General features: G+C 34.9%; 1 protein-coding gene across 1 annotated transcript in view; it reads right to left on the bottom strand.

Moving 5' to 3' along the window:
- Window positions 1-7,013: 7,013 nt before the first annotated feature.
- The window catches only part of LOC107655094 (sorting nexin-13-like), a 34,902-nt gene continuing 29,415 nt past the window's right edge, over window positions 7,014-12,500 (bottom strand). The window contains exons 19-26 of the mRNA XM_016442514.1: window positions 11,943-12,050; window positions 11,756-11,866; window positions 10,395-10,556; window positions 9,650-9,721; window positions 8,675-8,820; window positions 8,520-8,588; window positions 8,325-8,437; window positions 7,014-7,312 (exon numbers count right to left, since the gene is read on the bottom strand). Of these exons, the coding sequence (XP_016298000.1) occupies window positions 7,014-7,312; window positions 8,325-8,437; window positions 8,520-8,588; window positions 8,675-8,820; window positions 9,650-9,721; window positions 10,395-10,556; window positions 11,756-11,866; window positions 11,943-12,050 (1,080 nt within the window). The remainder of the gene's footprint in view (window positions 7,313-8,324; window positions 8,438-8,519; window positions 8,589-8,674; window positions 8,821-9,649; window positions 9,722-10,394; window positions 10,557-11,755; window positions 11,867-11,942; window positions 12,051-12,500) is intronic.

Raw genomic sequence — 12,500 nt, 5'->3', positions numbered from 1 at the left:
CAATTTGTCTAAGCTATTAATTGTTTAGCCAAGTATTACATACACAAAATGCCAAAAGAAAGAAAGAACAAAAATTATAAAATAAAAATAATTTAATATAACTTAATCCATGTAAATTGTATTTTATGTATTTTATTTTACTATTATCATTGATACAATATTAGTGATCGTCGATGTTAATATAACAATGCAAAAAAAAAAATATATATACATTATTTTTTAACAAAACTTTTTATATATATTTTACATATTTACAAGAACAAATAACAAGTGGGCAAACTGCTTGATCAGCTATCTTGATATACAAAGTACAAAGTCATGATAATACACTATTTAAGGATGATTCACGTTCAACTCAAATTAAACATTAATCTGAATGTCTATGTTATTCTGTGACAGTTTGTCAGATTCTAGCACTCATTATCGTGAGCGAGGACGCACCTGATTGGCTGAAACTGAGTGCGATGCGGGGGTGAAGTCATCGATGTTCACTGCTAAGCGTTGTTTTTCTCACCACTTTATCCAAAAAACTAAAACTTACTAAATTTACATTGACACCAGCTAAATGTAATGCTCATTTACGTTGTCTTAGAGGTAAAAATACAATAATTAAAAGGAGATATTTTTACAAAATAAATAATGAAAATAAATAAAATATTATATTAAAAAATATTTAGATTGTAATCGAATAATCTATGTATATTTAAATTGTATGTAATCAAATAAAACAAAAGTTAAATACATAACAATCTTAACTGGTGATCATCCATGCTCAGAGAAACTTACTAACAACATAGACTCAAATAGACTGGCATGTCAGTAATTCATCAGTCAGCCGTGCTATAGACTGCAGTAATTAGACAGATGGTCATTTCTCCTCGAGGGCATCTGTGCTTGTCATAAGAAAAGGAAACTGCTTGTAAAAATAGCAGGGGTGTCACTGAATCACTCTGACCTTTAGATGTGAGGAAGAGCCTGAGCTTCTCACAACCTGACATTTGTCTCAAAAGTTCCTTCCCATAAAGCACACAGACCACGTTCATTAATGTGTGGTTTGGCGCCACCTTCAGGTCCCCAAAAAACGAATTGAAATGCATGAAAATTAAAAAATTAAAAATTGGTGAATTCAAATAAATTTTACACACACACACACACACACACACACATATATATCAAACTATATTACAGACTCTTGGTCCGGAAAAAATACAATGTACATCAAACAATAAACAATTGTGTCCACAACCTGGACCGACAGTGTATTGAACCGACTCTTATGTTAGGTCTCATTATTTGATAAAACATCATTATTTTATCTGTTTAGATAATCTAAATAAATGTAATCTTCAGCGGCATTCAGGCAGCAGCTAAATGTATACATATGTTACATATGGACACCAAATGCACAAACATATCACTTGCACTATAAAGTAAAAAGTAAGTTCTCATTGCATCATTGTAAACTACTTGAAGTCTCTGTAAGCTGGCTGTCTTATAGTTTGACCGCAAGAGCGCAGTATACAGTGGTGTGCAATATGCTCAGAACAAAGACATCTACACACACACCAACATACAATGTAATTTCAATAACCTCATCATCTGTCGGCTGCTCAGTAATGAAAAGGAAGAGATATTTCATCTCAAATACATTAAGATCAATATCAGGCAATTTAATTTAAAGGGATATTTCCCCCCAAAATGAAAATTCTGTCATTAATTACTCACCTCCATGTCGTTCCAAACCCGTAAGTCCTTCATTCATTTTCGGAACACAAATTAAGATATTTTTGATGAAATCCAAGAGCTTTCTGACTCTCCATAGACAACAATGTAACCGAAATGTACCCAGACTATTTTGCCGATGTCCTTACTACGTTTCTGGGAACATTTCAGGTGCATTGTTGTTTATGGAGGTTCAGAAAGCTCTCGGATTTCATCAGAAATATCTTCATTTGGGTTCTGAAGACGAAGACATTTATCCTCGTTTGTTCTGCAGATCATAACAACACTCTTACTTGCATTATATGTTAATATACGTTTAAAGTTTAAACACAGAACATAGGTAATAGTGAGAGGGTGCTAAAAAAAAACACTAAAAATCACAAGATCATCTGCATACATAATATAAATAAACAAACTAAAATATAACAGTATTAAAGGCCTTCAATCTTTTAAAAAGTCATCAGTATGTACCATTGTTAACCCCATAAGGGATTTAAAAATGATTGCCCCATTTTATTTGCATAGTCTGGTGGGCATAACAAACCTGATTCTCACAATGATGTATTGCAGTATTCCATACCTTTAAAGGGATAGTTCACCCAAAAATGAAAATTCTGTCATCATTTACTCACCCTCATGTCGTTCCAAACCTGTATGAGTTGCTTTCTTATGTTGAACACAAAAGAAGATATTTTGAAGATTGCTGGTAATCAAACAGTTGGTGGTTGCCATTGACTTCCATAGTATTTTTTTTTCCTACTATGGAAGTCAATGGCAACCACCATGTTGAGAGAAATCGGGAGTAAGTGGTCTGTGTGAACATGATGTTACTGGAGTTCTAGACTAAATATGAACATGTATTTACTCATCTCACTGCACAAAAACAGATTCAGCGTTCCTCAAAATCAATAAAAACAGTCGAATGCAAACTCTGAATATTATACAAACCTGCAATTATTATATGTTGAATAACACAAATATCATTTATGTATTTAATCCCATTTTATTGACCAACGTCTTTGCTACTGACATTCGATGATCCAATTCAACCATACTAATAAGCAAAAATGACGTGTTTCATTTTTGTGATTGCTGAAGAGTGTTGAACTTTCTTCTTCTGTGTCATATTCTACATGCACAAAATCTGCAAGTCAAAGTCCGGACTTAAATCCGATTGAGATGCTGTGACATGACCTTAAACAGTCCATTCATGCTCGAAAACCCTCCAATGTGGCTGAATTAAAACGATTCTGCAAAGAAGAGTGGGCCAAAAAATAACTCTTAACGCAAATACTGTATGTACAACCCAACTTTGGGTCAAATATGGACTAACCCAACTGTTGGGTTAAATTTTTACATTATATTTTTAACCCAAAAGTTGGGTTAGTCCATATTTGACCCAAAGTTGGGTTGAAACAACCCAGCATTTTTTAGAGTGTATATTTACAGTCAACAACTTTTTTGATCCACTTCAAATGTTAACTACTGCATTTCAGGTTTATTTCAATGAACAAAATGTTTTTAATAGTTTAAGTTAATGATAGTAACCATGAAAAGCACTAGTTTCACATTTGACAGGTCAGAATGAAAGAAAACGTAACACTCAAATTATGTTTGCTGACTCGAGTTGTGAGACTGTGGGTGTGAATGAGGGTTAACGTTCCTACCGCAAAACAATCTGTGTGTGTTAGAGAGAGGCATTGAAGTCCGAACAGAGACACATTCAACTACATTCTCGTCTGAAGAGAAAGATGAGGCTGTTTATCGCGAGCGTCTCTGTGCTGCTGCTGCTTCTGGGTTTTTCATGCATCACATCTCTGAACTTGTAGACAAATTCAGTAAATGTGGTGACCTTTTCTACCATCAAACGCCTCCAGTGTACATGCTTTTTTCTTTAATAAAGCTTGCAGTCGCAAATATTGGCACATGGGACTCGTCTCACGGACTTATTGCATGTGTGTGCACAATTACACAGGCCTAAGTGAGAAAAAAGTTTTTATATAAAGCATGGGGTGTTGACATATCCGATTATAACAATTTAATTATAACAACTAAACTCTTCCAACTACAAATATTACATGTGGTTTAAACTTAAATGGCTGCATTTAATGTGTGATCAGACAGGTTTGATTTAAATCTGACGGTATTCATTCATACACAGACAGTAAAGGACAGCACTCCGAATAGGGCAGTGAGTTGGAGTTCATTTTATTAGTGTTATACTGAGTAAAGCTGCTCAAAATGAATGTTTTAGAAGCATAATGCAAACACTCTACTCCTTTAGAGTCCTTTTCAGTCTATTCAAACGACCGCTGACATTCAAATCGACTTGCTTTGTTAAAGAAAATAGAATTGACAGTACATTTAGGCACACTGCTGACAGATACTATACACCAATATGCACAGTTCATGTTCATACGTACGGGGATTCAGAAAACAAAATCAAATCAGAAACATCTGTATGGACCATTTGGTGGATGTAAAGAGGAAGTTGCTCCTGTGTGACTCGACCAATCACAGCAGAGTTTAGCTTCTCAGTGCCAGCCAATCACAGTAGAGAAAGACCACGAACAGGCAAATCACACGAGTAAAACTGCTGGTCAATCACAGCAAACAGCCACAAAACAAGAGCCAAAACCCTTCAGTCAAGAGTTCAAGTGCTACTTTTATTGTTATTTAAACACACAATTAGTTCTCATCTATTCGCATCAATTTCTGCTGATCTGAACCAGGTCTCAAGCATCAATCTCATGCGAGACGAAAGAACATTTACAGGTCATATTTTGCTCCAAAATCAAAAGAAATAAATTATATGTTTGCATAGACAATGAAATGAAAACACTTTCTTTCCCATGGTTTTTCTACCCAATTCTCTTTGTTAAAATCAAAGAACCTAATTATTACATAACAAACATCATTTATTTGTATTTCAGTTTACATCAGAATAATGATTTAATTATTTGTAATAATTTAAATAACATTATTTTTATGCATAATATACATAAAAATATAATATAATCATATAAAATATTTTTATATTATATTATATTATTGTTCTTTTTAAAATTATTTTTAATTTATATTTTAATATATAATAATTTATTTAAATTGTAATATATATTTGAGATTTTTTTCACATTACAGTAATCATAATCATAAAAATGTTCTTAATCATTTTAAAAAAGCATGTCACAATGCAAAACAAAACAAACTAAATAAACTTTGGGGTGAAATATGACCCGTGCATGTTCTTGTAAAGTGCAGATATTTCACAAAGGTGACTGGAGAGTGTTTAACAGTAATAAAGAGTGTTTAAGATCTGTGTGCTCAAACGCTAGATGACCTCTGACCTCGGCAGTGTCTTTCGCGTTTTGTCTCTCTGCACGTTTTGATCATCCGTTCACCTACAATGTGCTTTCACTCGTTTCCTAAAAGCAAAACGCGCCAAAATTCAGGAGTGACGAAACATTAAAAACAACAACAACAACAAAAAACATCCCCAACACAAACATTAAAAAGCCAGACTTATAAAACAAGTCCTTTAAAATAAGCCATTTACAACAACGGAATGTTTCGGTGGTTTCGAAGAGTTTCCTGTGGTTTTGGATTGGCTTCTGAAATTCTTCACTCGAATATACTTAAACTATCCCATATACGATTATTATATAACATGCATTAAAGAAACATATTGCACAAAAACGAAGGACATATTTTCTGATTGAAAATGGGATTCGGACAGTCGATATCTCTTTAGAGCGTGTGCGTACGATGGCTACGTCTAAACACACGTCTCTTGGTCTTGTATTTAAGGCTGAATCTATATCTCAAGCTGAAACAGTCTTCGGCATCAGACAGCTGCAGTTTAGTGCTACACTTGCTATTCTAAAATAAAGTCATTTAAAAAAAAAAAAAACACATGAACACGACCCTCCACTGGATTGAGTTATAAAAACTGGACGCACACAAACATCGACACGTACATTCGTTAAAGCATATCTCCTTATGCGAAGAGCTCCCAGTAGCCGTCTGAGACGGTCATCCAAATATACGCTTGAATTCCACCATCTCTGTCCGCTTTGATATGTTTGAGGGCTTTAGATAATCATTAAAGGAATAGTTCAACCAAAAAAGAAAATTTGCTGAAAATGCACTCATCCTCAGGCCATCTATGAGTTTGTATCGTTCCACAGATTTGGAGAAATGTAGAATTGCATCACTTGCTCACCAATGGATGCTCTGTAGTGAATGGGTGCCGTCAGAATGAGAGTCCAAACAGCTGACAAAAACATCACAATAATCCACAAGTAATCCACACCACTCCAGACCATCAGTTAATGTCTTGAGAAGCTAAAAGCTGCGTGTTTGTAAGAAACAAATCCATCATTAAGAGGTTTTTTAACTTCAAACCATTGCTTTCAGCTAAAATTTGAGTCCTCTATGCATAATATTGCTTCCTCCAGTGAAAAAGTGGTCTGATCTGAATCAGGAGAGAAATCTGCACATATAAAGCAACCGTTTACAAGCCAAAACAGTCCAAAACAAATATGTGTGTGGGTTTTGATGCGAGGCAACAGGAAATGGACTTCACTGGAGGACGTGTTAATATTTAATTATGGAGTCATATTATGGCCAGAAGCAATGTTTTGAAGTTAGAAACTTCATAATGATGTATTTGTTTCTTACAAACACAGCTTTTGGCTTCACAAGATGTTAACTGATGGACTGGAGTGGTGTGGATTACTTGTGATGTTTTTATCAGCTGTTTGGCACCCATTCAGGATCCATTGGCGAGCAAGTGATGGAATGCTACAAATCTCCAAATCTGATGAAGAAACAAACTCATCTACATCTTGGATGGCCTGAAGGTGAGCACATTTTCAGCTTTTTTTTTTTTATCTAATTTTTTCCTGAACTATTCCTTTAAGTCATTTTAGATTAGCTTAAGTATTACGTATAAGCAAAAGACAGAGGGGCGTGGCCTGTTTTAAACCCCACCCACTTCATGCAACCGATTGGTTGGCAGGATAACGTTACGCCTATTTCAGTTTCAGTGCCACAAAACGATCATAAAACATCGCTGCCGACCCTCCTCATATGGTTCTGCTTGTAATGAGTGTTAAGGTGCATAGGTTGCTTCGGTCGGATTTCCTTCACCATACAGTACTGACGATGAGGCGACCAATGCCAAATACAAAACAAACCCAAAATAAACCAAACAAATCGTATATATCTACACAGTGTCATTCAAAACATCAGATCAGAAATGCACGGCAAACAGAAAGAGCGATGGCTCAGTGCTCGGGCGCTGCAGTCTTTCGTAGTGGTTCAGACGTGACCGAACGCTTCACGATGATAAGATGAATCCTCTCTGCTACAGCCGTGTCAGTACAGTGCTTTAAATGAGAACAGCCACGAGGCACTAAGAGGGAGGTGTGTGTTCGAGCGTTTGCCGCCGGGATGCGCGTCACCTTCGGGGCGGCTCTGTTGCGGCAGGCGGCCGCTGGCTCCTCCTCCCCCTCTGCGTCGGCGGGAGATGCGTCTAGGATGCCCTTGCGTGTGGTTTCCGCCCCGATGATGTGCTTCAACTCATCTGATGGGAGGAGAACATTTCAAGTCATGTCAAATTGATTTGTATAGCGCTCTTCACAATAGACTCAAAGCATCTTCACAGAAAATCATGATGTTAATATTTAATATTTATGTCTATGTAGTTATTTTAGTACATCAAGTTAAACTAAATGAAAATCAGAAATGTTTCCTTGGCCATTAGCTGTAATAAATTAAATTTAAATATTTTTATTATTACTTTATTTTATTTCACATTTTTTATTTCAACTAAAAATATATTTTTTATGGTTTTAGTATTAGTTAACAATAACCGTGGTACTATATATATATATATATATATACAGTATATATATATACTATCATTAAAAAGTTTGGGGTCTTTAGGTTTTTTATTTTTTATAAATGAATACCTTTATTCTACAAGGGCACATTAAATTGATTAAAAGTGACAGCAAAGACATTTATAATGTTACACAAGACAATACTTTCTATTTATCAAAGAATCCTGAAAATAAAATGTTTTACAGTTTTCATAAAAAATATTTGGCAGCACAACTGCTTTCAACATTGATAATAATCAGAAATGTTGAAATTCTTGATCAGCGAATCAGCATATTAGAACGATTTCTGAAGGATCATGTGACACTGAAGACTGCAGTAATGATGCTGAAAATTCAGCTTTGATCACAGAAATAAATTACATTTTACTATATATTCACAGAAAACGGCTACTTTAAATTGTAATAATATTTCACAATGTTACTGTTTTTACTGTATTTTTATTCAAATATATGCAGTTTTGGCGAGCATAGGAGATTTTTCAAAAGCATTTAAAAATGTTATCGACATTTTGGCTTATTTGATAATACATAGAGCTAACAATAAGTGCCATCTGCAGAATAACTACAGATTTTCCACTATAGTCTGTGTTGTGAGTGCACATAAATGTCTGTATATTCAGTGTCATAAGATTCAGGCTGTAGTGTGTGTGTGTGTGTGTGTGTGTGTGTGTGTGTGTGTGTGTGTGTGTGTACCTGGCATGATGCCCAGGAGTGTGGTCTTGGCGGCGACTCGCGTCCTCATGCGTAAGCTTTTGTCTCTGCGGGGCGGTGTCTCGGCGAGGATCCCGTTTGGCCAGTAAGAGTCTCTGCAAGGGTCAAAAAACCCAGTCAGAAGACAAACCAGAATCACATACATGTCAAAACAGACAGTGTGCTTGAAATCATCACCTGAATCTCTTCACGTAATCAGACACTTGCTCAGGCGAGGTCATGTAGTCGACGTGATCTACGATTTTCCTGCAATGAAGCAAAAACATATGTTCAGCTTTGAACATAAAGCAGAAATGCAACCGCATGCGACTCAATGTGCGTGTGTCTGGCACCTGTTAATGGTGTCTCCATACGTGGCTTTGATGAGCTGCTGTAGGAGGTTTTTGATGTTTCTGCGCAGCCACTGATTTCTCTCCTTCAGATCAAACACCTCGTCCATCAGCAGTAACATCACCCTCAATGGAATATTATCATCCACCTGTTCATCAACACAACGTTAGTAAACTGACAGCTCCAGCTCTGAAATCTCATTGAATTATCACTCAGAATCACTGAAAAAATAGCAAGTTGATTAGATAAATTATTTCAAGCAAATTATTTGTTATAATATAATATAATGATTGTTTTCTTAAATTATACAAACTAAAAATGAATAAAGAAATACATTACTAGGGTAAAATACTATTGTACTGTAAAAAGAAAATCTGTATTTCATAATGATGAAAATAATAATATTATAATTTTAATAACATTTTTAAATGAAAAATCAAAAAAAAAAAAAAAGTACAATAAATATTAAATACATTTTAGACTTATTAAAGTATAAAAATTTAAAATCACAAAGAAATACATTACTATGGTAAAATACTATTGTACTGTAAAATAAAAAATTCAGTATTTAATAATAATGATAATAACAATTATGATGAAAATAATAAATATAATTTTATTAAATTATAAAATGAAAAATAAAACAATTACTATAGTAATAACACTATTATAATAAAAATTAAATCAATATTATAATAAAAACTATACAAAATAAAGAAAAATCAAAGAAAATTACTATGGCAATAATAATATTGTACTGTAAAATAAACAACAACAACAACAATAATAATTTGCAGAGTAAAAGAAAAATTACAACACTAATACTTATGCATGTTTTTAAACATTATACCATCAAACTTGTACTAGAATTGCTTATTACAAGTATTAAAATAACATTATTTATCAGCACCTTTACACATACTAAAAGCAACTGTGTTACGAGTGATTTGGCCAAGTTTGATTTGATGTTGACTCACATTGTCGTCCAGCTGGGCCGAGACGCGGCAGTGTTCGGGATCGATGTCAGACTTTGCGATTAAAGGAGGCACCTGTGGATCAGACACATCTGGAGTCAATGACGTGCATTCATAAAATAACGGCATTTGAGTGCAAATATGTGACTCTGGAGCACAAAACCAGTCATAAGGGTCAATTTTTCGAAACTGAGATTATACATCATCTGAAAGCTGAATAAATAAGCTTTCCATTGATGTGTGGTTTGTTATAACAGGACAATATTTGGCCGAGATACAACTATTTGTATCTGGAATCTGACGGTGCAAAAAAATCTAAATACTGAGAAAATCATCTTTAAAGTTGTCCAAATTAAGTTCTTAGCAATGCATATTACTAATCAAAAATTACGTTTTGATATATTTACAGTAGAAAATGTACAGAATATCTTCATGGAACATGATATTTACTTAATATCCTAACGATTTTTGGCATAAAAGAAAAATCAATCATTTTGACCCATACAATGCTTTTTTGGCTATTGCTACAAATACACCCCAGCGACTTAAGACTGCTTTTGTGCTCCAGGGTCACATATTTCGCCTGCGCATGCATGTGAAAACGATTGACAAACGGCACAGACTAAGTTTCTAAGTTACATAAAAACAGGCAACACAAACAGCCAACATGCAAAGCGTCCAGTTTGGCAGGTCTCTGGTCTTTAGCACATTTCTCTCTGTGCTCTGAGATTCTCCAGACGTGCTCTACCTTAAATATGGACTGTTTAATATCCTGGCCAAGTTTCCCGGACAGGCGGCCCATGTCCGCCGAGACTTTGGACACTCCCTCGGCCAGGCTGTCCGGCAGTGACTTCACGGCATTGGACACGTTCCTCATGGAGCTCCGGAGAGGATTCACAAACGTGTCCATCTGTCCGAGTCCAGAGAACAGGACAAGTTTACAAAAAACGGCGAATCCAAGCAGACAACAACTCTACGCCGCTGCCCCTCTGGAGTAAATACATGGAGGTGCGTTCACGCTCACAGAGATTTCATCACTGTTCCTACTGAACTGCAGTATTCGGATCGTGTCTTTGCTGTTGCTATTTAATGTTAAACCTGCTCAACTTTTTTGCACCACCGGTGTTTTCTATTCCTCAGGTTGTCCTGAAATGCCAACTCTCATTGAAAATGAATAACTTTCACTAACTGCTAACTTTTGCCACTGCAAATCGCTGTTTGTGTGAATGCCCCTTCACTCTGTCGGTCTCTCTATCTATCCATCCGTCTACCAAAAGGGTGTCAAAGTAACGCAGTTTGTTAGATAAAATCTATGGGGTTTCATATAATTTTATTAGTGATTTTTGTTTCAGTGCATAGATTTAATGATTAGACTGCATAATTGCTTAAAAAAAAAAAAAAAAAAAAAAGTTTAGAGAAGTCTCCATGTTTTATTTTATAAGCATTAAAAAAGTTTTTTGCAAAAATGTACACTATTGTTTCAGAAGTTTGGGGTCAATATGATTTTTTTTTTTAAAGAAATTGATACTTTTATTCAGCAAGGATGCATTAAACTGATCAAAAGCGACAGTAAAAGACATTTATAATGTTACAAAAGATTCTATTTCAAATAAAAGCTGTTCTATTGAAGCTTCCATTCATCAAAGAATCCAGAAACTACAAAAATACATGGGCAGCACAACTGTTTTCAACATTGATAATAATCAGAAATGTTTCTTGAGCAGCAAATCAGCATATTACAATGATTTCTGAAGATCATGTGACTTAGCTTTGATCAGAGAAATACATTACATTTTAACATATTCACATAGAAAACTGCTATTTGAAACTGTAATATTTCACAGTTTTACTGTTTTTACTGTATTTCTGATAAATGCAGCCTTGGTAAGCAGAAGAGACTTCTTTTAAACCATTAAATATTAATCTTTTATTTTTTTTTATGTTGGAGCATATGAATACATTTATTAACTGTCATTTATTGAAAATTTAGGGAATGCCTTGTTTGTTTTATACCAAGATATAATTTTATAAGCTAAATCTCCCACCCTGCTGGACATGAAACACCTTCACTGATCATATTAAACATTTTCTGTATGTGGTATTTCTCACCTTGCGTGCGAAGTCTCCTTTGCCCTTGCTGTAGGCTTTGTTCTCCAGGAAGTCATAGACGTAGGGGATCAGCATGGGACAGGCCTTCACCATCTCAGGATTCAACAGCAGCTGCAAGACACATTCAGCTCTCAGCACACCTGAGCCAGCAGAACCCAAAATAAACACCCGTCCTCGTCTGACCCACCTGCAAATAAGCGTTCAGGTCCTTCTTCCTCTTCTCCAAAAACTCCCTGTCCATGTTGTTAAAGGTCTTTTTGCCAGGAAGCTTGAGAATCGGACCAAGGCTCTCAAACTAAAGACGGGACACATGGGTTAGAAAACATCACATCTATCAAACCCAATTAGATCAGATTGTGTTCGGCCAAAATATTTTGGCACATCCAGGACTCTGTGTTCGCAAAACTTCACAGAATTTAAACGCCAGTCAACAAGTTTCTTTGCATGTTCGCTTAATAAAAATGTAAACTAATTTGGCTAATAATTAGTGGTGATTTCAGCTACCAATATTGCTGAACTTAAAATATAGTTCTTACATTTTTAAAATGAGAGGTGGGGTAAAATTATGACATTATCCCCAAATCTCATTAAGGGATTAATAAGAATTTCTGCATCAGTGTAGTTTAATGTACTGCTTTTAAGCTTGCAGATTTTAATTACAATTTCTACTATAGTAAATAATAATATATATTATATATATATTATTATATTTCTTATAGCAAATGAGAAAATAAAATCTACAAAA

This window comes from Sinocyclocheilus anshuiensis, unplaced genomic scaffold, assembly GCF_001515605.1.
Source record: "Sinocyclocheilus anshuiensis isolate Anshui unplaced genomic scaffold, SAMN03320099.WGS_v1.1 scaffold515, whole genome shotgun sequence".
NCBI classification, from domain to species: Eukaryota; Metazoa; Chordata; class Actinopteri; order Cypriniformes; family Cyprinidae; genus Sinocyclocheilus; species Sinocyclocheilus anshuiensis.
Note: the sequence above shows the minus strand (reverse complement) of the source record. Positions and strands in the feature narration are given on the sequence as shown.